The 23,985-nt window shown below is 40.5% G+C and overlaps 4 protein-coding genes across 8 annotated transcripts in view; 1 reads left to right on the forward strand and 3 right to left on the reverse strand.

The window, feature by feature from the left end:
• LOC6524754 (flotillin-2) overlaps window positions 1-23,985 on the forward strand; it is a 90,723-nt gene that overhangs the window by 32,884 nt on the left and 33,854 nt on the right. The window lies entirely within an intron of this gene.
• On the reverse strand, window positions 141-4,054 carry LOC120321921 (glucose dehydrogenase [FAD, quinone]). The gene is made up of 2 exons (XM_039376188.2): window positions 3,938-4,054; window positions 141-3,832 (listed from the first exon to the last, which is right to left on the reverse strand). The coding sequence occupies exons 1-2, from the start codon at window positions 4,052-4,054 to the stop codon at window positions 2,108-2,110; spliced, it is 1,842 nt and encodes a 613-aa protein (XP_039232122.1). The 3' UTR covers window positions 141-2,107.
• On the reverse strand, window positions 4,068-8,836 carry LOC6524760 (putative uncharacterized protein DDB_G0282129). Its single transcript, XM_002100568.4, has 2 exons — window positions 8,401-8,836; window positions 4,068-4,952 (listed from the first exon to the last, which is right to left on the reverse strand). The coding sequence occupies exon 2, from the start codon at window positions 4,926-4,928 to the stop codon at window positions 4,068-4,070; it is 861 nt and encodes a 286-aa protein (XP_002100604.2). The 5' UTR covers window positions 4,929-4,952; window positions 8,401-8,836.
• Window positions 12,946-23,125, reverse strand: LOC6524761 (glucose dehydrogenase [FAD, quinone]). Its single transcript, XM_015190388.3, has 4 exons — window positions 23,033-23,125; window positions 21,987-22,629; window positions 14,994-15,244; window positions 12,946-14,930 (listed from the first exon to the last, which is right to left on the reverse strand). Exons 2-4 carry the CDS (start codon window positions 22,442-22,444, stop codon window positions 13,447-13,449), a joined length of 2,193 nt encoding a protein of 730 aa, XP_015045874.1. The 5' UTR covers window positions 22,445-22,629; window positions 23,033-23,125; the 3' UTR covers window positions 12,946-13,446.

Genomic DNA, 23,985 nt, shown 5'->3' on the forward strand with positions numbered 1-23,985 from the left:
GAAAAATGAAGAAAATAGATTATGGAGAGAAAAATGGGTGAAAAAGGTATTCAAACGAATGCCAACTCCCCTTGACATGCATTATGATTAATTTCGATTCAATGCATACGCGCACTGATGATACAACGCATGGTTACCAATGAGTTCCTCAAATGATTCATTTTATTCAGTTCATGTGTTACAGCTTATTTAGAGGATGTAAGATGGATGATCTTTCTCGTTTAATTGAGAGAGGCTTGGCTATTCACTTGAATACTTGATTCCAACATTACATAGATACATATATAGGTATTTAGATATATTTATGGATATATTTATACTTTAATGTCCTATTCATTTTTATTTTGGTCTCATTTTCAAGATGGTCTCATCGATCGAACTTTCGGCGGTTTAATGACCCAATTTCTGTGTTTCACTGACCACAGACACAGATATTCAACGCACGTCCGCCGATCTTTGACGTGCCTGCTATATGTACATATATTATATAGTGTGTCATCATCCCGACTCCCCATCTTCATCATCTTCATCTTTGGCATAACACTTTCCATTAGTATGCGGTCGCAATGACTTGTCGTTTCGTTAAAATCAAATCAAATATTTGGCCGAAACTTTGTTTGCATTTATTTATTAGTTATTTCCCACTGTATACCGTACCATGAACATACCATACCATACCATACCATACCATAACCCCGAAAGAGGGCCTTATATAAGAAGTCTGGGCATCGCCTTGGGTGGTTTATAGACTCGGTTTCATTTATTGCTGTATTCCTCCTTGTTGTTATTTATTTTTGCAATATTATTACAGAAGGGGGGTGGGGTATGGTATTGGGCTTCCCTGGAAGTCGCATGCGAAATTCGCAATTGTCCGGCTTTTCGCTGGCAGTCGATAATTGTCGACAGGGCATTGCCCAAACTTTCAACTGACACCTACGAAATAAAACGTGCCGAAAAGCTGACTAATGTGGTCAACAAATTTGAATAACCTTGGCACACTTGAACGCTCGAAAGCGAAACGGTATATTTTTTTTTATTTTTTTTTTGTTATTTTCTTATTTAGATGGCAACACGGAAGCCTGACTATCAAAAGCCACGCCCACGGCCAAAAGAAAAGAGGCGGGGGATTACGGAAACCATCATCGGCCATCAGCATATTAAAAATGCAGAGAGTTTATACATTTCAAGGGGCCTTCGTGGGGGCATTTTTCGATCATACTGGCAATTTTTGACATTTGGCTTTGGCAAAGCGGAAGAGTGGGCTGCCCAGAAAGCTGGCCAAAAGGGGCGTGTGCAAAATAACGCCCAGCACTTAAGGCAAATCGAAAAATTGAATACAATTTATAAACTTCGTGACTTCACTTTCTCTGCGGTTGAAGTCTTAGCTATCGGTTCAATGCGGTTCATGTACATGCTAAATGCACTGATACATCTAAAGCCATAGTAAATAAACAATAATTAAAATATTTAAGATCATAAATAGACACACGTGTCTGATATATATACTAATTAGTTTAAGCTCTTTTTTTAATCAATTTTGACTTAAATACTGACTTTCGAATAAATCAAATAAATGACAGTCGTCATGTAAGATTACATGAAAGTGAGTAACTTGAGGCTTTCATGTAAATAAAATGTATTTAACAACAAGAAAGTTAGTAAATCCTAATAATAAATATATCAATTATCAAGAAATCGTACATCAAATAGTTGCAAAAGTCTATTAGTAGATACGAATAAAGTAGTGGACATGAAAACCTAAAAACATTAATTAAAATTGGTAATTTATTTATGTTTTGAATGAAATCCCATCAGCAGCCGACTAATACATGTCACAATAAGTAACCAAGTAACCAGAGTAAGAAACGATTCTTTTTCATAAATAGGTACATAAATATTTAATAAAATGCTTGATAAAGTTATATAAAAAAAAAAAAACAGTTTTGTGGGATTTTGTACACTAAAACTTATTCAAATAACTAAGCATAAATTTAACGGTGAACAAAACGAGGAATTCGATAGAACAAAAACACATAGCGATAATATTACATCAGTTAATCCACATTTGACTAGTTGAAACATAAATAAGCGATAGACAAATTCTTAACTAAGTGGAAGTGTGCGCCCGCCTGGCGCCCCAATCTTCTTTAATCAAATCGGAGGCCTTTTCGCCAATGGCGATGACCGGTGCATTGGGATTCCCATTGACAATCGTTGGCATAATGCTGGCGTCCACCACTCGAACACCGGATACCCCGTAGACGCGTAATCTTGGATCAACCACGGCCGTAACATCCCAACTGGGTCCCATGCGACAGGTGCCAGCGGGATGATAAATGGTGAAGGTGAACTCCTTGATGCAACAGGCCCAGTATTCATTCGACTGGAATGGCAAATGTCTGCAGCCTGGCAGGGGGATATTATGCAATCTGGAGCCGAAACGCTGGAATGCCTGTGTATTAGACACATTGATGGCCAACTTAATGCCCTCCACCAGCACATCGATGTCCTCCTGGTGGGCAAAGTAGTTTGGTATGATTTTGGGCTGATGCTGCGGATTCCTCGAGTTCAAACGCACCCATCCAGTGCTTTTCGGTCTCAGCAACAGTGGCAATATCGACCAGGTTTCACTGTGCTGCAGTGGCTTGTACACCGTGTTGTAGAAACCATCTCGCAGATTCAATATCTTTCGTATCTGCTCGCCACCATCAGAATTGATCGAACTGGGGCAAAAATGAAATTGCACATCGGGCCAGTCCACCGAAGGATCTTGGTATTTGGTGTTCAGAAAGGCGACACCTTCCACGCCCGAGAATGTCATCGGACCACGTTCCCTTAGTATATATTCCATGGAAACTGGTATGGTTTGGAAACGATTGCGGGTGACGGTCAGTGGTGCATCCACCACAAAGGTGAGTCCGCCCAGACCCACATGATCCTGCATATTGCTGCCCACCGGCAGATCCGATATAACTGGTATATTGTGCTCCTGCAAATGCTCAGCTGGACCCACTCCCGAAAGCATCAGTAATTTTGGTGTGTTCAAAGCACCAGCACTCGCAATCACTTCTCTTCTCACGAAAACCACATTCTTGCGACCACCCCTCATGTACTCCACACCAATGGCTCGCTTCTGCTTGTCGAACAGGATCCTGGTGGCCTCCGCATGGAGCAGGACATCGAAGTTTTGTCGCTGGCGCACTGGACGGATGAAGGCCTTGCCCGTGGAGCATCTGGCACCACGGCGAATCGTGCTCTGCGTGAGCATAAAGCCCGTCTGTTGGGCACCATTAATGTCCCGATTCTCATAGCCCATCTCCATGCCCGCTTGTAGGAAGGCTATCGAGAGTGGAGTACGCCATGGAGCCTCCTGAACCGTTAGATAACCACCCGTTTCATGGTATGGCGTCTTGGCCAAGTAGGGATTTCGTACATCTTCCGATTTGAGAAAGTACTTGAGCATGCTGTCGTAGTCCCAGCCCGGATTACCCAACGATGCCCAATGATTGTAGTCGTTCTTTGAGCCACGTACATAGACCATGGCATTCAACACGGAACTTCCGCCCAGCACTTTTCCCCTTGGCCAAAAGCAGCGATCGCCCTTCATCGCCTGACAGTACTGGCGTGTGGATGAGGGCGTTGTCTGGTACTTCCAGTCCAACTCCGTTAGCTGCAGATAGCCCGCCAGAGCTGGCACATCCGAGATCTCCGTTTCATCGCCGCCGGCTTCGAGTAGCAAAACAGTCCAATTGCGCACCTCACTCAGGCGATTCGCGACCACAGCTCCAGCGGATCCGCCGCCAATCACCACAAAATCATACTGACGACGTATCTGAAAAAAAATGGAAGTTAATAAAAATACATTTAAAAATCGTTAAAAGTATTATTCATATTATTATGAATAATGGTCAAGACTAGCTTATTGAATTCAACTTACGACGGTTGGCTCCTGGACCTTGTTCTCGGGATCTACGCTTTGATAGCGATAGAAATTCATGCCGATCGCCAGCAGCGGGATCATGCCAAGCAAAGACGTCATTGTGCCAAACGCCATGTTTCAGTAATTGTCAAATCCACGGATCCGTTCCCGATGCTCCAGCTCCTGCTCCTGTACCTGATGCACCTGCTGATCCACCTGATACGCCTGTTCCTCCGGCTGTTGTCCGCTTTCCCGGTCCGTAACAATGCGCCGGAGCACTGGATGATAGAGCTGTGTTGGTGCTGGAATTACCCGATAAGCTCGATTCGCCGCTGGCCAAGATCTTGGGTGTATAGTTGCGAATGCCGCCCGGACGAGCGGATTTGAAGTGAGCCCGTGCCCGCTCGTCCTCCTCCAAGATGTCCAGATAGGACTTGATGTACAGGTGATGGCTTAGGTAGTGCTTCTGCTTGTCCAACGAGCGGTTCGATTTGCTGGACACCAGAGAACTGGGACAACCGCGACTAGAGCTGCTGCTGCTGCGACTGCTGCTCGCACTGCTGCTAACAGCCGATATCGAGGATATGGAACTGCAGTGGCAGGACGAGTTGTAGATACCGCTATCGGAACTCTGCGAACTGCTCCTTTGCAGATTTAGTTTGGCGTAATGCGAATCCGTATCCGATTGACTGGTACTCGCTGCACTTGCTGGTATCTTGCTTCGCTCGTAGGTTTGTTTGCTCAAGTTGTACTTGTGACGCAATCGGTAGTTCTGATTGTTATTATTGTTGATATTATTGCTGGTGTTATTGTGGCTATATTCGTTGGTCGTGGTGGAGGAGCTGGTGGAAAGGTGACTTGTGGGCGTGTAGATTGGCTGGTTGGTGTTGCTAATGCCGCTGAAGCTTTTTCGCTGTGGTTGTCGTTTGTGGTGGGGTAGTTGTTGTTGTTGGTGCTGCTGGTGTTGTTGGTGTTGCTGATTTTGCTGTTGCGATATCTCTTGGCCCATATTTTGACAGAAATATGAACAGAACTGCAATGATACAAATTGGAGACACATTATTTAGATTTTGAAATTGTAAACTTAGTTAAAAACTTAAAAATTACATATACATATATATGTATATATATATACAATTTATGTATATTATTAAGATAGAATAAAGTAACCAAGAAATTAGAATTATTAAAATGAAATTAGGGTACTCAATTAGTAAATATAGTTTCAGTTTACATTGCTCAAGAGTTGGTTGTTATATAAGAATTGAAGTAAAATCCATCAAAATTCAGATAACCACATTTTACAACTCTTGATTGATTGCTTTGATTGCAATCGCAACATCTTAATATTTCCCACCCTAATCCATTGATGAAGCAACCAGCTCTCGATCATTTCCAGATAACGACACTCAAAAGCGTGGGAGCCGCGCTATCATTCGTCCATTTATGGATGATGGGTAACTGATGAGCATTGTGGGTTTTGGATTTCTTGTTAACATGTTTGCCATTGTTGCATGACTTGGCAAGCAAAAACAAAAACGAAACCGAAAAACTGGCTCGTAAGTCAGCAACATGCAAGCATTATTGACTAGCGGAAGCCGCTATATATCCAAAATTAGTGTATATATTCCAAAGCCTCCAGTTTGGCAATCGTTAACCAACAGATGGCGCTGTCACACGCGCAGTCAAACAAAAGACTTAGGCAACGAACTTGCGTACATTTTCGCAAGCAACGAAAATAAAACGTTATCAAATCGCATTGAAATTGAATTGAAAATTTAAAAATATAAATATTCAAATGATGTCAGCTGCATCTCATTAGATAGCCATTTCTTTTCTTTTCTTATTTATATATAGTATTATTTTGTCTTTCCGCGGCTGCGTATATTTCTCTATTTTTCTTTCTCTTACTGGCTAGTTTTTCAAGTTCAATGCCGTTTGACAGGCGGAAAAAGCAAACACCAAGAAAAAAAAAACCTCGACTCTTGATTTTTTTGTCTCTTGTCTCTCGAGAGTCTTGAATGTCTCAATGTCTTAGCCTGTAAAATGCAATTTCGTTATTTTGTTTGTCCATTGGCGGCATCGGGGCTTAATTGCTGTCCAGCTCCTGTTGTTGTTGTTGTTTTTTCTGTGGTTTTTCCAGTTTTCCCCCTGCGCTCTCGATTTAAAGCGATCGCAGTGAAAGCCAAGCGACATCGAGCTTCCTACATACGGTACTCGTATTTCATGTAATCACTATTGTATGTAATATTTATTTTATTTTTCCCTTTTTATTCATGTTTTCTGGTTTTTTAGTTTTTGTTTTCATTTTTTATTTATTTCTTTTTGGGTACCTCTGTCACAACACTGGAAAATAAATGCTTGGAACTGCTCTCGATTAATTAACCGCACCGAAAATAGTTGTCTATTTTTAGCCGCGCAAAATGCTGTTAGCTAAATTGAGATATATATGTGAATATATAACGATTTTTGCCAAGCAATTTCGCTCCAGCGATTTGAACGGCTCGACGGTTGCCATGTAACTAACAACACTAAAAAACCGAAAAAAACAAACATCATCAGAGGCAGACGGTAGAAATTAAATCCAAAATCTGAAAAATTCATTCACTCAAATCCCCGTTAAAGGCAGACGCAACACTGCCCGCTAATTTATGCAACGCCCTTGGGCGGAGTGACAAAGGAAAACCCTCCAAGCTATACTCGTATACGCATGTATATCCATTTTTTTTTTTTTTTCTGTTTGACGCAATAATACTGGGCCAGGTTTTCTCGGGCATTTTTACATCACATTGATGTCGATTCATCCATTTATTTCGTTGGTTCAGGTCGTCATTATGCAATTCACACATTGTTAGCAACTGGCCTCAGTTTTTGGCTTATTTTTATTTTTTTTTTATTGTTGGTGCTCAACTGCCTGCCAATTATGATTTGACAGCTTTTAATTATGGCCAGACATTATGCCCCATAATTGACGACATTTTCACGGATTTCTGTTGGCTTGCTTATTTGTTTTTTCTGTGTGCCCTGCCCTCTGTGGGTCGTCGCATAGCCACATAAATCTAGTCCGAGTGTGGCAAGTAATTTCAGCTACTTTACTCCGGCTGAACGCTTTCTCGACAGCCGGCTGAGTCATGGTACCGTGACACATTAAAGAAGCCCAACTTGGCCAACAAACACACGCGAGAAAACGTCGAAAAAAAAAACAATAGAAAAATTAATTTCCTTGCTGTGTGTGCTGCAGTTGCTAGGTGACACCTGAAAATTAAATAATTACTACCTTTATGTTTGGGTAGACTGTGATTTATTGAGAGTCTAAAGCACGAAAGGCGTATTCACTGACTTTTAAAACTTGACTTGTTGGTTTTTATTTCATAAATATACTTTAAGTATTATAACTTATTTCATTGTATTTATTTAAACATTAATTTCACGTCCATGATATGCACATGGCTAATTTAACTTATCTGTCAATTTTCTTACCCTACCATTTCTAACTTTCTTGCTTTCTATTTAATAATTGCATAAATTAATTGTAATAAAAATTCCATGATGTTGTTCTATTTTTTCTTTGCAGTAAAAGATTAAAAAAAAACTTTTAAGCTCCACATTTTCTATTTCATTAAGAATTTTGTTTGCATGAACACTGAACTGACCCTGCATTTGGGCCAACTTGTAGTTACTTTCCTAAGGGTTTTCCCTGCTCTGTTTTGGCCTTTCTCACTTGAGTACACCGAATCATATGGTTATGTAGCTTTGGCTATGTAGTGTCACTTTCCTGCTGGCCTGCTTGGCGCTTTTAATTGCCCGAGTCGTATGCATACACAGTGCCAGTGGCGATACACGCGCTCCATGATTGCCTCTTTATGGCTGCGACGTGCACAAATTGATAATAATTCGCACAGAGGTGTGAGGAGATGGATATACCGATCGCTGGATCGGTGGATTGGACAGATCGCCGGAGTAATGCCACCGTATCGGCGGTAGAAAGTGTGAATAGACCAGAAACAAATAAACAAATTCCAACCGCAAGGTGTGTTTGGTAGGAGGATTACATAAGAATATTTGCCTACTAGTAGTATTCGCCTCCTTTTTTCCAAATATGTATTTGCCTCCATTTCGTAGTATTTTTTTTTAATTTTTGCGCCCTCTTTTTTTTTCCATCTTTGCCAAAGGGTCAGAAATCATTATTGTTACATAAAATAAAAGTGAAAATGAACGCACTTGATGTGTGCGCTTGTTGTCTTGGATGAATGCAAATAGGTGTTAATGTACGAGTTAATGGTTATTTGTGTGTTTATTAACGAATGTATTTATAAAGCTAAAAGTTAAGCTTTTATTTATTCACTACTTATTATTATATATGCAATGAATAACAAGAAAACAATTGCTAACTAATTCTAGCGGCATTTTTTCTGTCTATCCCAAACAAGTAAACAAATATTATATATTTATTAAGTCTCACTTGAGTTTAGTAAACTTGCCTCTGGTTTTTTTGGTTGTTATAGTTGTGGCCGCTGCTTTGGTTTTCCAGTAGCTGCAGTTGCTCCGACGTTAGTACGGATTATTTATTTTTATTTTTATTTTTTTTCTGTGGTGTGGCGGCTTCAAACTGAACGCGACTGCCTGCCACTTTCCTTTGTCTCACTCACGATTACCATGACTGCTGTTGCCGTCTTTCATCTTTCAAAACGGCAACAGATAATGCAAAAAAAAAAAAAAAATAATTAACTAACAAACAAAAAATAAGGGACAAAGTACGATTTATTGCACTGTAATTTCTACGTCAAGTGATAATTGTCCACGGCGATTTCGTTTCACTACCGATCACTTAAACATTTATATACATATATCTGTGATATATATTTTGCCGCTCACTGCGAAACGCACGCCACGAGCTCGTCTTGTTCAATGAGCAATTCGCTTTTAGGTCTTGCTTTTGGCCACATTGGACTGGCTGAAGACGGCCAAAATGATGAAGAAGTAGCTTTTCGTACGGCCTTCAAAAGCTTTTCCCTCGCACTCCCAAATGATAACAACAACTTATATCCGTAGAGTCCAAGTCGCAGCACAAACAAAAGTCCGAGCTTCAGGCCCATAGAGAGAGAGTTGAAAACAGAGGGAGAAGTATCCGTAAAGCTGCTTACAAAATGGGTACACCGGAAAAAAATTATACACTAATACATAATGATTTTCCCCACTTATTTATTCTCAGGTAGATAAATAATTGCACTTTGATTTTTGCAGTCTTTTATATTAGTATCAGTACAAACCTACAACTTTCATTTGTTACTTTGGTAGCATATTTTGGGAATACAGTTTTTTACAAAATTATTTCCAGTGATACAACGTTGAGAAGACGGCACTTTCGATTTCGTTTCCATTTCTCGGGGCTTCAACTCGGCTGTCTTCGGGTTTTGTCATTGAGCTACGTGCTCCATTCAACGTTTGTGTTACCATTGCAAAAGCTTTTCGGATCTTTATAGAAGAGGACGGGGATATCGATTCAGAAAGGGAGAGGGCGATGCATTGGAAAGAGAGAAGTACGTTGGCCAGTTTTGGAGGCTTTCTTTGGCTGAGCCAAAACTGCTCGCAGCGATCATCGCCAGCGATTTACAAGTCTGGCAATTGACTTACCGTTTTATTATTCATGATTCCCAATTCAAAAGTTGAGCGTTTAACTGGGGGCCCAATAGCAACAAGGCCATAAAGATCGGCACCAAGATGGAGATTTCCGGTTTGTTTACTCGTACTCCATTCCATTTCATTTGACAAGCGATGCAATCGAAGGGTAAAAGTGCTCGATACCGAATTTATTGGAAGTACTTGCGAATGGGGAGGAAAGTATAAAGTGGGGATCAAAGTATTGCGATATCACTGCTTTCAGCTCGATAAATGTACATTGGATTATAGGATGAACAGAAATTACAATATAATAGCACCTTTATAATCAGCTGTACATTTTTCTTCAATCATATTATTGCCCAACATTGATTTAGATTTGTCTATTTCCAAAGTAAGAGTTACTTAGGATTCAGAAGTATATTTTTTACATTTTTTTTTAGTAAAAATTAAATTGTTTAAGTCTTTTACAAATTACTACGATTTATTTCGTTGTTTCCAGCCAGCGGAAAACCTTCAACCCACTCAAAGCAAATCCATTCACATTAGCTCCATTCATTAGCCGAGTCAAAGAGTTGAACCACTCTGTGAAACCTGCGACCTCTGGGGGCATTATCAGGTGCAATTGCCCCTCCATTGAACTCTGTGCACGGAGCCCAAAAATAAATAAATAAATGCTTTTTATTTTCGCCAGCGGAGCGGCGCAGCTTGTTGTTCCGCTGCGAATGCAAATATATTTTTGCATGTTGCCGGCTTCCGACAACCAGGCCAAAAGTTAGGCTTACGAGCCGACTTTGAGCTTGACATTACACTGTGAAAAATAGTACATCAAACTTATATTGAAAATCGTTATAAATATCAGTATTTTGATCATAACATTAGGATTATTGGTCCGAATATGGAATGTAATGCATCGTTGAGTTCGTAATTAAATTTCCAATCGAAAAATTCTATTTTTTCAAATTTTTTTTAATTTTTTATGATGATTTTGGATTTTTGCCGAAAATCGATTTTCTGTGTTTTTGCGATTATTATTATCAGTATTTTTATCATAACATGATCATAACATGTCATACCTCGTTGAGTTCGTAATTAAATTTCCAATCAAACTGTGTTTTCAAAAAAAAATATTTTTTTTTTCAAATTTTTGCAAATTTTGATGATGTCACCCCTTAAAAAAAAATGCGAAAAATTGACCAAAAATTAATTTTACATAGTCGGTCAAAAAGTGACATGGATGGTTAGTATTGGTAATAAGGAGTAAAAGACTGTAATTTTTTCAACTTTCTGACCATTTTAAACCAATTTATAGAGAAAATACCAATCGTAAATATTGCATTTTTGCAATACAATCCGTATTTAAATCAGAACATTTGAAATAATTTATTGCAACATTTGATGAATAATAAAATAAATTGTTTCAAGTGTCGCATTTCGTGGGGCAAAAGTGGAGAGGTTCGAAATGGAGCAGCTGGAAAAGGAAAAGGGGATCGTGGGGCCTGAGAAGGCGCCGGTGGCGGGCAACTTTCATTTTCGTTCAGATGACTGTAAAATTTTGGACGGTCATTGCTTTGCAGCATAAATATTTATGCGTTGCACTTGAGAGCGCTGCAATTGGAATTGAAATCGGAATTGAAATAGGGGCCTTAATGTTGGGCCTATAGTGCACATACTGCACACATGGAGATGGAATCTAGTTGGGCATGTGGATCAGATTTATGGTCGTCTTCCGCGACCCAAGTGAAAAAAAAAGAAATGGTAAACAAAAAAAAACAGAGATGTGGTATATCTACGGCAAAAAGCAGAGTGCCTGCGGCAATTAGCCAAGCACACAACGCCTAGATGTGTGTAGTGCATTTTGTTAACAAATTATTTTAGCCGGCCAAAATGCATTATTCAATTGGGAATTATTTATTATACCTCTACGCACCGCTAGCTACTGTGATTGCGAGCGCCTTTAATGTGTGTAGCTAATTGCAATCATCATCGGCTGTAACCGAAATCGTAAATGAAATTGTAAAAATGCTATTAATTTGCCAAAAGGGTGATCATGATCGCATTATGGCATTGGCATTAACGCACCTAACCGCATCGAATTACTTAGATCCGCTGCAAAATATCCGTTCCGATGTGGAAAATGAGGAACTGCATTGCTTTATCGGGTTGCGTAACATTTCCTTGCACATTTCTGAGTACTGATATGCTGGAAGTACTTGTTTACATAATTCAATCAAATCGGAACTCAAAAGGTATTATCCTTTCGATACTTCCCTTTGTAAAATTTAAGATAATGCTCCATTTTCTTAAGTCACATTTGTATACATATTTCGTTCTTTATTTGCTTAGTTATTATACCCGTTACTCGTAGAGTAAAAGGGTATACTAGATTCGTTGAAAAGTATGTAACAGGCAGAAGGAAGCGTTTCCGACCATATAAAGTATATATATTCTTGATCAGGATCAGTAGCCGAGTCGATCTGGCCATGTCCGTCTGTCCGTCCGTCTGTCCGTCCGTCTGTCCGTCTGTCCGTCCGTATGAACGTCGAGATCTCAGGAACTACAAAAGCTAGAAAGTTGAGATTAAGTATACAGACTCCAGGGACATAGACGCAGCGCAAGTTTGTCGATTCAGGTTGCCACGCCCACTCTAACGCCCACAAACCGCCCAAAGCTGCCACGCCCACACTTTTGAAAAATGTTTTGATATTTTTTCATTTTTGTATTAGTCTTGTAAATTTCTATCTATTTGCCAAAAAACTTTTGGCCACGCCCACTCTAACGCCCACAAACCGCCAAAAACTGTCCTTCGCACTTACACTAGCTGAGTAACGGGTATCAGATAGTCGGGGAACTCGACTATAGCGTTCTCTCTTGTTTTTTTTTTTATCTCATGTTCTTGCAAGAATTACAAAAAGAGAATGTAATTTATATCTTTATTTAAACGCTTTTAAGATTGTGGGACTTGTAAAATTAGTTAAGTTTTCCTATTCAAACTCGGTTTAAAAAAGTGTGCAGCTTTCTGAAAGCTCTTAAAATCTTAAGCCTGCTTTTTAGCCGATTTTACAAATGTTAAGCTTTCATTTGAAAATATTTGTTTACTAATAATCTCTGTTGATGTCTTTCATTACAGGTAAGCTTTGGATAAGCTTTTGATGGTGCATTTCAAACTGTATCTCAATAAAAATTCGTGAGCCTGGTGTCAAACTGTAAGTTGGCCGAAATATACTTTGTTTTTCAAACTTTAAGCTATTACTATTCAACTTTTGCCGCATTTGCAGACCAGATACAAACCTAAATAGTTAAATTTGCCAAGTAAATAAATAATATTGGGTTTCTAGAATTTTTCGCGTATACATAACCTGAAACCAGTCCTAATTTATTTCATTAAAACAACGCTTGAGGTAATATTTGTATTTATTCGATTTATTGGGTTTCTATACATTTGAGAACTAACCAAACATTTGCATCGTAATCGTAATCTTCGGCTTACGAACTAATTGAGGTACTCCAAGTGTACGCGGCGTCAAACAAACAATAAAAGTAAAACAAAAATACACATTTCGATTAGACACACACAACAGACGAGCGATATTAAAAAAAAAAAATATATATAAAAATTAGCATAAATGACTCGATATTTACATGAAGCACTTAAACGACTATGATCATGGGCGGAGCAGACAGGGGCCTCCTTGCGAAAAAAGGGTAATTCTTGTATTATTTTGGCTAGAGAGCGAGTAACTGTGAGAATGAGAATGAGAAAGAGCAAGTTGAGCTTAATAAATTAAATTTATTTAGAAGGCGGAAATTTGTGCTAACCCCCCCCTCGAACTGATGAACCAAACACACCCCAACGAACCCCACCGCACCCGATTGACCCCATTTAAACCCCCACTCAATTTCAATAGCTACGACCTTGGCAGTGGCCATTGCTGTACCGGTGATGTTTCAATGTCCAAGTTTTCACTGCTTTCCGCATCCGTTTCTGTTTCTGTTTCCGTTTCCGTGGAGTTTAATGATCGTTTACTCCGCCACTGGGTTCGTGGTGGTGGCGCTGGGCTCGTCTTGTGACCTTGACGCGGACTCGGCCCCTGACCTTGAACGCCCACGGGCGCCGTGGTGGGTGTTAGCCACAGTTGCTTTATCATATCCGCACCCTTCTCACCGATCATCACCACCGGTGCATGGATATTGCCATTCGTAATGGCCGGCATTATGCTGGCATCGATGACCCTCAATCCGGGTATGCCATAGACTCTCAGTTGGGGATCCACCACGGCCCAGGGATCCGTGGGTGGTCCCATTTTGGCCGTACCACTCATGTGGTAGATCGTCATCGTGTACTGCCTGATGAAGCAGTTCCAATAGTCATCGGTGTACAGGTTAAGGTGCTTACAATTCGGCACTGGTTTGTTCCAAAATCGCGCTCCGAATCTCTTCATCGCCTGCGTTTCACCCATGGCCACCGCCGCCTTGACGCCCTCCCTCAGCACATTGACATCATCCGGATGGGTGAGGTAGTTGTGATACAGCAACGGATATCTGAGTGGATTTTTCGACGCCAGCTTTATGCTGCCCCTGCTCTTCGGTCTCAGCATCATGGGGAAAATACCAAAAACATCGCGATTGTTGACCTCCCCGAATACCTCCTGGTAAAATTCATCGGTGAGACCGTGGGCCGTCTTCACTTGGCTACCGCCATCGGACATCACCGATGCCGAGGTCATCATAAAATTCATATCCGGCCAATCGTCACTGGCATTGGCGTATTTCGTATTAATAAAAGCCACCGCCTCCAAGCCAATGCTGGAGGTCAAAGGGCCATCCTCGGTGATGGCATACCTCAGTGCGGTATTGATATTAACCATTCGCTTCATCACAATCGAAATGGGATAGTCGATGAGGAAGGCAATGCCGCCAACGGCAATGTGATCCTGTAGATTCTGTCCCACGCCCGGCAGATGTTGCACCAACGGTATGCCCACTCTGCTCAACTCCTCGCCGTGTCCAATACCCGACAGCATCATCAGATGCGGCGTTCCAATGGCTCCTGCCGACAGAATCACCTCCCTGGTGGCATACACATTTTGCAGTCTGCCATCTCGTATAAACTGAACTCCAGTGGCTCGTTTTGTTTGTGGATCGGTTAAGACCTTGGTGACATGCGAAAAGAGTGCCACATGAAGATTGGGTCGCAGACGAGCTGGTCGCAAGAATGATTTGGCCGTGGAACTGCGGGAACCGCGTCGCATGTTGAACTGATAGAAACCGAAACCTGTCTGTTGTTCGCCATTCACGTCCACGATATCGTAGCCCATCTCCTCGCCAGCCTGCAGAAATGCCGGTCCAATGGGCGTATTGTACGGCGCATCCTGGACGGTCCAAAGGCCACCTAAACACAATCATACTTTTATTTGAGCATTCAGAGAGCACATTTAAACCATCTTTGACTTACCTGTGCCATGGTAGCGCTTGTTCCTGGCCAAATAGGGATTCCGTTGATCCTCCGACTTCCGGAAGTAGGGCAGAATGTCCTCGTATGCCCAACCGGGATTTCCAAACTCTGCCCACTGGTCAAAGTCTCGCTTATTTCCCCTGATGTAGAGCATTGTATTCAGCACCGAACTGCCGCCCAACACTTTTCCTCTCGTCCAGCAGCAGCGTTTGTCCTTCATCGCCTGGCAAGCTGTCGGCTGTGGTTGGGTGCTGTAAAAAAATAAACATAAACAAAATAATATTGTAGATTAGAAAACGCAAAGAAAGAGAAAATCTGCGAATTTAGCTTATTGAAATAGGTTTGCAGTAGCCACAAAGATTGCGACTGGGTGAAAACAATTAGCGAATCTCGCCAAGACCAAACAAGCAGCGAGAAATATCCGATTATTTTTTTGTGGCAAGTCAACAAAAGCGACAATGAAAGCGCATTAGTCTCAGAGCTGCCACGCCCACTCCCCCGAAGAAAGGGGTGGGGTTGGGGGGATAGGGGGAATAATGGCAAATTGCCCAGTGGCGGCCAACTTAATTACAACACAAACACAAAAGCCGGTGTTAAACGCTCATTTGGCCAAAAACTCAGAAATATCTATGAGGCAATGAACCGAGCGACCTCCCCTTCGTACTTTTGCCCTTTAAGTGTCTTTAAATGGTATCCATGAGTGTGAGTATCTACGAATGGCATTTAAAGTGTGGCTTATAGTACTGTGGAGGTTGCTTTGAAACATGGCAGCTATGTTGCTCAAGCATCAAAAAGCATAAAAAACACCACACAGCTGGCGCCAAATTGTGTTTTTTATATATAAAATAGGATTAAGATAATAAAAAATTATAGCTATTTTAAAAGCAAATTGAAAATGGTAAAAATTTGGGGAGTAAAATACATAGGGCGATAAAAAATTCAATTACTTGATGATGTAAACAAGATGCATAACCAGACAGCCTTTAATTTAATGGGAATTTCTTAAGATTTAGTGAATGAAAAAAGCGAAAAATAAATAAAATAAATAAGTAAAATATATAGCTATAAAAGTTCATTACACGAAACATTCACTTTGTTAGGAAGTTAAGTGCATAAAGAAGATATTTGGAGAAAGAAATGTTAATTACTACAAAAAAGACCTAACAAAATTATAAAAAGGAAAAAACACGATATTTTCCACCCAGCAATTTCAAGCACTACCAATTAGCGGAAATCCCAGTTGAAGTTACGCATTTGCTAAGATAATAATCTCTTTGCAAAGTTCCCAGCATTATACGAATACTTTTTCCTGCCGTGAGTGCAGCCAATATAAACCAAACAAATTGGCAAACAAAACGTTTTGACAACTGCGGTGTTTTATTTTCTTTTTTTCATCTCAGCTCTTCCGAAACTAATAAACCGAAATTCCATTTCTTTTGGGTGCCCATTATAGCCGCTGCTAAACATATAGGAAGACATATTTTTTTTGTTGTCGTTAATGAAAATACAAATTACCAGTGACAGGCAACAATCAAGAGACGACTTAACCAAGTTAACTTAGCCACGTTCGGCTGAGAAACCCGCGACGACGAAGAAAACAAACGGAAATCAAATGTCAGTTGCGGAAAACTTGGTCAGCAATGATTTTACTTGGCTAACATGGCATGGCTGCGGGGCGAAAAGCGTGCCAAAGCCAAAGAGAAAGAGTTTAAAATTTAATAAAATAATAATAATGCCACGGCGTCCGTGATACCCTTTAATATTTCAGCTAGCACATAAATTTTAGTCAATGAATTTGTGTTAATTGTAGGCACGCCATGGTCCATCATCATTCACATGTCTGTTAAAATGCATTTGCATCTCTGGCGATTAGGGTGTCAAAACCCGTCCCTGCAACTTATTTATTTATAATTTTTTCCTTAAATTAGTAAGGGTTAGGGTAATTAGCATACGACATGCACGTATTGGGCGTCTGATTTATGCTGCCCAGATCGGTGATGAATATTATTTCCTCTTTGTTTAAACCCCTACCCGTGCAGTCCGTTGACGAGCCATTAATATCGATTCGCGCCACTGTAGCTCCACTGTGGCACATTGTTTGGCATACTGACTTATTGGCTACGTGCTGCGGCCATTTCTCATAGATACCACAGATACCACAGATACTACAGGTGCAACCACCACGCATCGAAACGCGCAGGCAAACAAAATTGAGAGGGAAAAATAAGAAAAGAAAAAACTTTCGCCTCAACTTCGGCCTTCCACTTGGGCGAGACGCCCAACTGACGCAATTTGTTTGCTTTTTATTTGCCATTTAACAGTTAACTCACATAAACGTAACAAATTATTATTAACTCATTTCGCTTAGTTTATTTGCTTTTTTTTTTGTAGTGGGTGTGGAGGCGTACATCTTGTCTTCAAGGCAATTGCTTAGAAATGGGAATTAAAATGTTGATTTTAATTGGAATTATGGTAACGATTGGGAAGTCCTTTTTCTATCGAGGATGTTGGCAAAGTTTAGCGATTTTATCAATTTTTTTTTTTGGACATGAATGCCGTTCTAATAGCAGTGGATCAGAAAAACGCATTAGGGACATTCGACGGTCTCAGCAATCATAATTGCCGCTTTTGAAATGAATATGCATGCCGAAAATTCGAGTTGATTGCATTATTTTCGTAATTGTTTAATGCTCGTTAACCGAAAGTTGGTTAAGGCCCCATAGTAAGTAATACCCCAACCCGAGAAGCCAAAAAAATTTTAAGGGGAAACGCGTTCAGATGGAACTGCTGTTGATTGCCATATAAAATCGCTTAGCAGCCGCATTAGGCTGTAAAACGGATTCATGCAATTTATTAATGGAAATGTATATTAATCAAAGCAATGACCGAGTGAAATGTGGGAAAAATGTTCAAATATTTAATAGTTGGTTGAAAATATTTACAGAGTGAATGTAAACAGCTTTTAATGAGCAACTATGGTATAAAAAATGGTTCGATGTCCTCTTATTATTACGAAAGATATCCTAAACATATATACATATGTCTAATATTTTTCCAATTTACATAATCTATCCGTTGATGCATTGGTGTTAATTAGATTAACAGCAAATATTTGCGATCCGTCTGGTGTCATAACAAGTTTCATGTGTTCGATTGCGTAAATTCAAATGAAATGATATACCTCCATATCAACATATCAATATTTAGTGTTAATCGGTCATTCTTCATTTTAGGCAAACGTGGTGTGCAGTTGTTTTGTTTTTTTACTTGGCTTTTATTGCCCGGTTGACACAATTCGAGGTACGAGGCACTTGTCTCGAGTATAAAAACCCACCGAAGCCTGTCCATTTAACCGGCTCACGTATAAGCCACTCTCCTCACCGATTTGAGTGGCTTTTGGCGATTGGCATCACGGCTCCATTCAGGTGCAATTGCCAAGTATCAGCCCGTTTCATTTCATTTCAGTTCAGCTCGTTTCATTCGCTTCGTTTTGTGCCATTTCCATGCAGACCTGCAGGCCGCCTAACCCACTTTACCATACTCTACTCTACTCTTCTATACTATACTATACCATTGTATACCATACTATACCTATACCATACCATGCTGCTTGAAGCAACTGCGATACGATCCGGTTTTATGTTGGGAAATTGAACTGGACCGGCGTAGGATATCCCGATCTAAGAATATACACTGCGAGAAGTGATGTACAAACTCATAGGTGCTAAAAAGGATGTTGCATTTGAGCATTTCTTCATTTCTATAAAATATTTACCACTTTGAAGAGACAACAACTTTAATGTATTATTTTTATCACCACATTACAGTATACAGCTAACTACTTGCAGTTTGCATTCGAATTCGTCAGGGGTGTGTCTCCACTGTGGATGCCAAAATAACTCTGGCATTAACGATTGCGAGGAGGGAGGGAATTTAATGATGCGGATAAGACTGGGGGTCATCACCAGCTCGGCTTGCGTAATCCCCCAGTGGAATGCACCACAGTTGGGTTGTTTGCGGGGGTTACCGAGTCAGGTTTTTCTTTTTTTGGGGGCCCTCCATGCCATATTTTCTCGCTCCCGGCTGACTGCTTGTTTACCCTGTAGAACCATTGTTGGTTTTAGGCGGCGCCTACTGTGGCTGACTGCGAATTTGAATACTTTCAAAGTGTCTTGCAACGATAGTTGCACATGAATGGATTATGAAATATTTGGCGGCAAGTTGTAAACTTTACGCCACTTATCCTCTAATCACAAACGAAAGTAGTTGGTTGAAGTTGGATCATTGATTTATTATCAGTTTTTGACAAAAAGATTTTGGTGTTTAAAAACTGTGATGATGATCGTCTTCCCACGACCTTGAACTCCAAAAATTTGCCACTGAATCCAATCAGATACCAAACTGATGACACCAATTCCGTGACTTTCTCAGCTGGGTGAAACTTTTAAGCCCACGAGTGAGTCAATCAAGATAACCGGCCATGATTGACGTGAGAGTGATTGTCGCGTATCTGTCTTTATTTTTTTTTTTGCCTGTCCAACTCAGATTCAATTTCGATGCAGTCTGTCGACTGAATTTCCCGTTGCTTGTAAGGCGGTTTTCGAGTGTCGATTTGTGAACACATTGCACCCAAAACAAACAACGCCACACTTTTTTCGTAGAAACTTTGCTCTCTGTAGATCCAGCTGACTGGAGTTGGTAGCATTGAGATACAAAAATACTGAGATACAAAAATGCAGATACTGCTACCGGCTCTCCCGAGTTTGCCAATGATGCAATGAATCAGAAACACACTCAATTATATTGCCACACTCGATGCACTTAGTTTGGGTTTTTCTTTTTGTGCACTGAACGATTTTTGATTATGATGGGGGATAATTTCTCATAAAACTAGAATAGAATTTTTGTAATAATGGTAATTTAATAAAAGAAAATATGAATACGTGCTCGCATTTTTAGATATAGATAGTTTTTCGGATTCATAATATTATCTTTAAGTGTTGCAAATTTTTAGTACTTTAAAGTCTATTTCTTTGATTTATTTCGCATGTACTATGCGCAATGCAATATGCGGTTAGCATTCAATTATGCCAAAAACTAATGGAATAGGAATGGAAAATAAATAGAAAAGAAAGGGAATGGAAACTAAAGACAATACAAGAGAATGGGAATACTAATGGCATTGGAATTCTGAAAGTGAAACTTGAAGTCAAAAAAAAAGAAGCGAAGAAGACCCATAAAGAAAACCGAATGTATATCGCCGCTAGGCCTATAGACCCAACCCAAAACACCCAGCCCTCTGTCGCATTAAACAGTTAAATGGATTACGGTATTGGTAACACGCTCGAACAAAATTCCAAGAAAAAAAACGAAAAAAAAAAGCGAAAAAAAATGCCAAAGCTCATGAATAATTAAGCAGTGAAGTTCGATTTGTTAATTTGAGAGCCGGTGGCCACAGGTGGCCGTTGATCATCAGCATCAGCTGTTATTAATGAAATGCCGTGAGATAGAAAACGATCTGAATGAAATCAGTGGGACCCGCCCCAAAACAAAAAAAAAAAGTAGTAGCCTGAGGTCCAAAGGGCCTGGCTAACGGTAGCCCGTTCTAATTCGAATCAGCCGCTCAGAAGCACTGATAATTTCCCATTTATTGTTAAGCCGAAATTTCTGGTTAATGGATGCTCGAGTCGCCATATAAAGCCGCACTTAATTGCTATTTGAAAGCGAGACACAACCACAAAAAGGTGGAAGATTATCCATCGAGATGTTACTGGTTAAATGGTAAATGGTAATGGTCTACGTTTGTCTTTATCTAATTGGAACATTCTGGATGGGGGATGTGGTTTGGGGGGGTGAGTCGGGAAATGAAAGTGGGCCGGGAAAAAGTGAAAGATTCAAGATCCAAGATGCAAGATCAAAGATCCGAGAAATGGGATCACTGGAGAGCAGAAGCCACAAATCAAGAGAAATGCAATGAAAACTGTCGTAAAGTAATTGGTGTTAATGGTGTTATGAAAAGAAAATGTCTTTCAATATGCTGACTTGAGCAATACCATACAAAATACATATGTAAGTTCAAATCGAAAATAACTAAAAGCTTGGAAAAATTGTAGTTAATATTAAGTGGTATATTAAAAATGACTTGCGGCATCAATTCACTTTCAATATTTATTTTTCTTATATCAAAATAATCTGTAACATATATGTTTCATAGATTATGGCATTAAACTTTGAATTTTAGGCAATTAGTTTATAGTGTTTGAAAGTGCCTTTAAGAAGCCATTAAGTATTTCCCAATGGTTTTCCCAAAAACCAATTCCAACATTTCGCTTTTCCTGCAAATTTAATGTGAGTACATCGTATAAGTCAGTGCATTGTCCCTTTCTTTGCGACGAGTGCTGAAATCGTTTTGCTGTTTGCGTGCGAAGAGAGCTTGCAAATAGTCTGAAATTTGGCAGGCGGTTGCTAACTAAACGAATCCGGCCTTTGGCACCATCATATCATCATCATCATCGTCTTGGGTCGTCTGAACCCGCCAACCCATTCAAGTTGAGCTGTCTATTTGGTCTATTCCGAATACTAATGACTACAGCACATCGATGCAGATTAGCATATGGACAGAATTCGTTGCCAGCTTTTGCAAAAATGCCAACGTCATCCAGATGAGTTGGCCAAAAAAAAAAAAATAAATAAATAAAACAAAACAAAAAAAGGCGCAAACAAAGGGCAAGTCCGGCCACTGCTAAGGCCAACTATTTGACCCAGTAAAGCAATTGAAAAATATTTGCTATTTAAGCAAGTGAGATAAGGAAGTAACCCCTAATTTGTATATTTAAAACAATTAACAATGAAGCAAGAATTACAAATATGATGAGGTCAAAAATCCAGGATTTATGAATTTGAAAAAGAGTAGATTTGAGTAACAACTTCTTTCCATTTAATTTTTAAACAATTATAGTATCTAAATATGTACAGGCTTTAAGTTGCACTCACCGGTACTTCCAATCCAATTTGCTTTTATGCAAATAGAGCGACAGCAGCGGCACATCGGAAATTTCCGTCTCATGGCCACCAGCCTCCAGGAGCAGGATCTTCCAGTGCGGGATCTCCGAGAGTCTGGAGGCCAAAACAGTGCCCGCCGAACCGCCACCGATGATGATGAAATCGTAGGCCAACTCCACCTGCTGCACATTGAAGGGTCGATTCTCCGGATCGAAGAGATCGTAGTTGTAGTAGGCAATAGCCGCTATCAGGAATGGCAGTATGGTCAGTTTGCCAACGCCAATTACAGCGGTGGCCAGCTTGATAGCACCGGCGATGGCCAGGCCCAATTTGGAGGAACCTGCCGCTGCCACGCCCGCTGCTGCCGCCGCCTTGGAGGCGGCACTCGCCTTGAAGAGCAGACCGCCCACGGAAACGGCGGCGGCGCCCAGAGCGGGAACTACAACCATGTTGTTATTTTTATGAAGAAGGAACGATTTACTGGGTCGGTTTTTTTCAGGGAAGGATTTCCCTTTCTTTCACGAATTTCTTTGGGCGTTTCCTTGGGTTTAGTTCCGCTTTATTGCTGTGACTGCATTGCGATGAGTTATTCAGGCCACTTTTATTGGAATTTTGCACACACTATCAAAGCACACTGAGAAAAAGGCATCACAATACGGTCATTTCAAGATTCTTATATGTTAAAAAAACTTAGGTTAATGTGGAAAACAAAATGTCATTTAATGTACAGAAGTTATGCATAAAACGGCTGTTAATAATATTTTGAGTTTATAGAGCAAACAATTAGGTTTTTTACCGTTTTCTGCATTTAAATGGACTATATTGTGATGTTTTCTCTCTGTGCCATCGTCACGTTCGCATTCACAGTCACTTGCCTTTCTGCACTTTCATTTAGGCCTCGTAAACACATTGAGCAAACAGAAACAAAAATAAATAAATTGTAATTGAAATAGTTAGCTGGTCCGCGCGCGTTGATTTTGCTATCGGTTATGGGTGTAATCGTGCAATGGAAAATGGAAAATGGATAATCGGTTAACCGGTTCACTGGATAATTCTCGCCTCGCCTCGCCAGCCCGTTTCGTTTGTTTTAGGCCTTCCGCCTCGCTTGGCAGTCGCTGCGTTTCTGAGCCACAAAAGCCGCTGGCCTGCGACGTTTTGTCTCCGCTGCTGCAGCGCCGGCAGAGGCGGTAGCCTCGGCAGAGGACGCCGGCGTCGCTGCCAACAGTCGGTTGCGCATGCGCACGTTTTTCTCCAGCGAATCCAACTGCATTTTCCGCGGCAGCTGAGCTCTAAAAACAGTTGTTGATCGCAAACATTTGCACACACATTTAATTGGATTTTAACTGAAATTTATTTAAAATCCTTAAAAAAAATCCAAATCCAATAAATTCATCAAGTTCCATGTAATTGTTCGAAATATAATAAATAAAACTGAGAACAGGTACGTTTTTATTTTAGAATTTAGTTCCTTTAAAACCTTTAACCGTTTCATCTTCCTGTTCTCTCCGTTTCGATTTGCGGTTGCGCCTGCGCTCATTTTGCAATGTGAAACGGTTACCGATTCGCGAGCCTCTCTTTCGCACTCTCCCACACGCACAACCACATCGATATTCGCACTCACATGCACATGCGATGCGGTTGCGGTTGCGGTTGATGGCTGATGACTGATGCTGTGCATTGCGAAACGGTTACAATAAACCGCTTGCAGCTCCTGGCTCTCGCTCACACACACACATGCGCATATGTATCTGACATTTGCGGTTTTTTTTCCCTTCAGCAACTCCTCTGCCTCTTTCTTTTTTTCCTCTTCTTCTTCTTCTTCTTCGATTTCGAATTTCCTTGCAGACGCCAGACGACCTTCATGCTCACTTTACGGTTATGTGCACTTCTCTCCGCGAACGATGGGCTCGATTTTGAGTCGAAATTCGGGTTCCAACTTCGAGTTACTCGGCCAGTTGGATAGTTGGGATTGCGCACGTAAGCCTTTTAA

This window comes from Drosophila yakuba, chromosome X (genome assembly GCF_016746365.2).
Source record: "Drosophila yakuba strain Tai18E2 chromosome X, Prin_Dyak_Tai18E2_2.1, whole genome shotgun sequence".
NCBI lineage: Eukaryota > Metazoa > Arthropoda > Insecta > Diptera > Drosophilidae > Drosophila > Drosophila yakuba.

Coding starts and splice junctions, on each gene's coding strand:
- LOC120321921 (XM_039376188.2), bottom strand. CDS start 4,054: ATGGCGTTTGGCACAATGACGTCTTTGCTTGGCATGATCCCGCTGCTG. Junction 3,833..3,937: donor AGGTCCAGGAGCCAACCGTC/GTAAGTTGAATT, acceptor ATTTTTTTTCAG/ATACGTCGTCAGTATGATTT.
- LOC6524760 (XM_002100568.4), bottom strand. CDS start 4,928: ATGGGCCAAGAGATATCGCAACAGCAAAATCAGCAACACCAACAACAC.
- LOC6524761 (XM_015190388.3), bottom strand. CDS start 22,444: ATGGTTGTAGTTCCCGCTCTGGGCGCCGCCGCCGTTTCCGTGGGCGGT. Junction 15,245..21,986: donor AAATTGGATTGGAAGTACCG/GTGAGTGCAACT, acceptor ATTTTTTTACAG/CACCCAACCACAGCCGACAG. Junction 14,931..14,993: donor CAAGCGCTACCATGGCACAG/GTAAGTCAAAGA, acceptor GATTGTGTTTAG/GTGGCCTTTGGACCGTCCAG.